Source organism: Numida meleagris, unplaced genomic scaffold, assembly GCF_002078875.1.
Source record: "Numida meleagris isolate 19003 breed g44 Domestic line unplaced genomic scaffold, NumMel1.0 unplaced_Scaffold367, whole genome shotgun sequence".
Taxonomy (NCBI): domain Eukaryota; kingdom Metazoa; phylum Chordata; class Aves; order Galliformes; family Numididae; genus Numida; species Numida meleagris.
This window is the reverse complement of record NW_018364592.1, coordinates 1-1,041: the sequence shown is the minus strand read 5'-3', so window position 1 is coordinate 1,041 and position 1,041 is coordinate 1. Positions and strand designations below refer to the sequence as shown.

Sequence of the window (1,041 nt, the reverse complement as noted above, 5' to 3'; positions counted from 1 at the left end):
GTCCAGTGTGCTCACGGTCACCAGCTCATAGTAATTCTTAAAGGCTGGCCTGAGGGAGAAGGAGAGCTGGTTTACAAGGGCACAGCTGACCTCTCCATTGACACCGGAATCCTGGTCCCTGACAGCAAAAACAGCAACCACTGTTCCCGGTACAGCACTCTCACGAATTGAGTTGCTGAAGGAACTGACCACGATCTCCGGTGCATTGTCATTCTCATCCACCACCTCAATCAACACATGGCAGAGTGCCGAGAGTCCTCCACCATCCGTAGCCTGCACACTCAGCTCATGTTTCTGTGAAGCTTCAAAATCCAGAGGTTGCCTTGCTCGAATTTCTCCATTTTTGTTGTTGATTGTAAATGCTGACTGGCTCTGGCCCACTGCTTGGCTGAACTGATAGGAAATGTTCCCGTTAATTCCCATATCTGCATCGGTTGCCAACACGCTGAGAACTAATGAGCCCTCTGGGGCATTTTCCACAATTTTCCCATAATATACGTCCTGTGTGAAAATGGGTTTATTGTCATTTACATCCAGAACTAGGATGTGGATTTGGGTGGAACCACTCCTCGGTGGAGAGCCCCCATCTGTGGCAATGAGAGTGAAATCCAACTCTGCCTGCTCCTCTCTGTCCAGTGCTTTCTGCAAAACAAGTTCAACATTCAAATTGCCCTCACGCAGCTTTTGAGTTGACACACGGAAATAGTCATTCTCAGGAATAATGCTGTAGGCCTGGATGTCATTGCTGCCTATGTCCAGGTCGTGAGCCCCCACCACACTGAAACGTGAGCCAGGTTCAGTCAATTCTGGGATCTTAAACGTGACTCGTTCGTCCGGGAAGACCGGCGAGTGGTCATTGATGTCCTCCACGGACACCTCTAACCGGACAATTTGCAGGGGATCGACGAGCAGCAGCTCGAAGGCGAGCGTGCAGGTGCGGGAGCGACCGCACATCTCCTCCCGATCGAGCCGCTCGGCGAGAACGAGGCGGCCGCTGCCGCGCTCCAGGCGAAAGTGCTGCCGGCCGGCCGGCGAGGCGAT

The 1,041-nt window shown here is 52.8% G+C and overlaps 1 protein-coding gene across 1 annotated transcript in view; it reads right to left on the bottom strand.

Moving 5' to 3' along the window:
• Positions 1-1,038, bottom strand: part of LOC110391446 (protocadherin beta-15-like) — a gene marked incomplete at its 5' end in the record, with an annotated part of 52,658 nt that extends 51,620 nt beyond the window's left edge. The window contains 1 exon segment of the mRNA XM_021383333.1: positions 7-1,038. Within this exon segment, the coding sequence (XP_021239008.1) occupies positions 7-1,038 (1,032 nt within the window).
• Between the last annotated feature and the right edge of the window lie 3 nt (positions 1,039-1,041).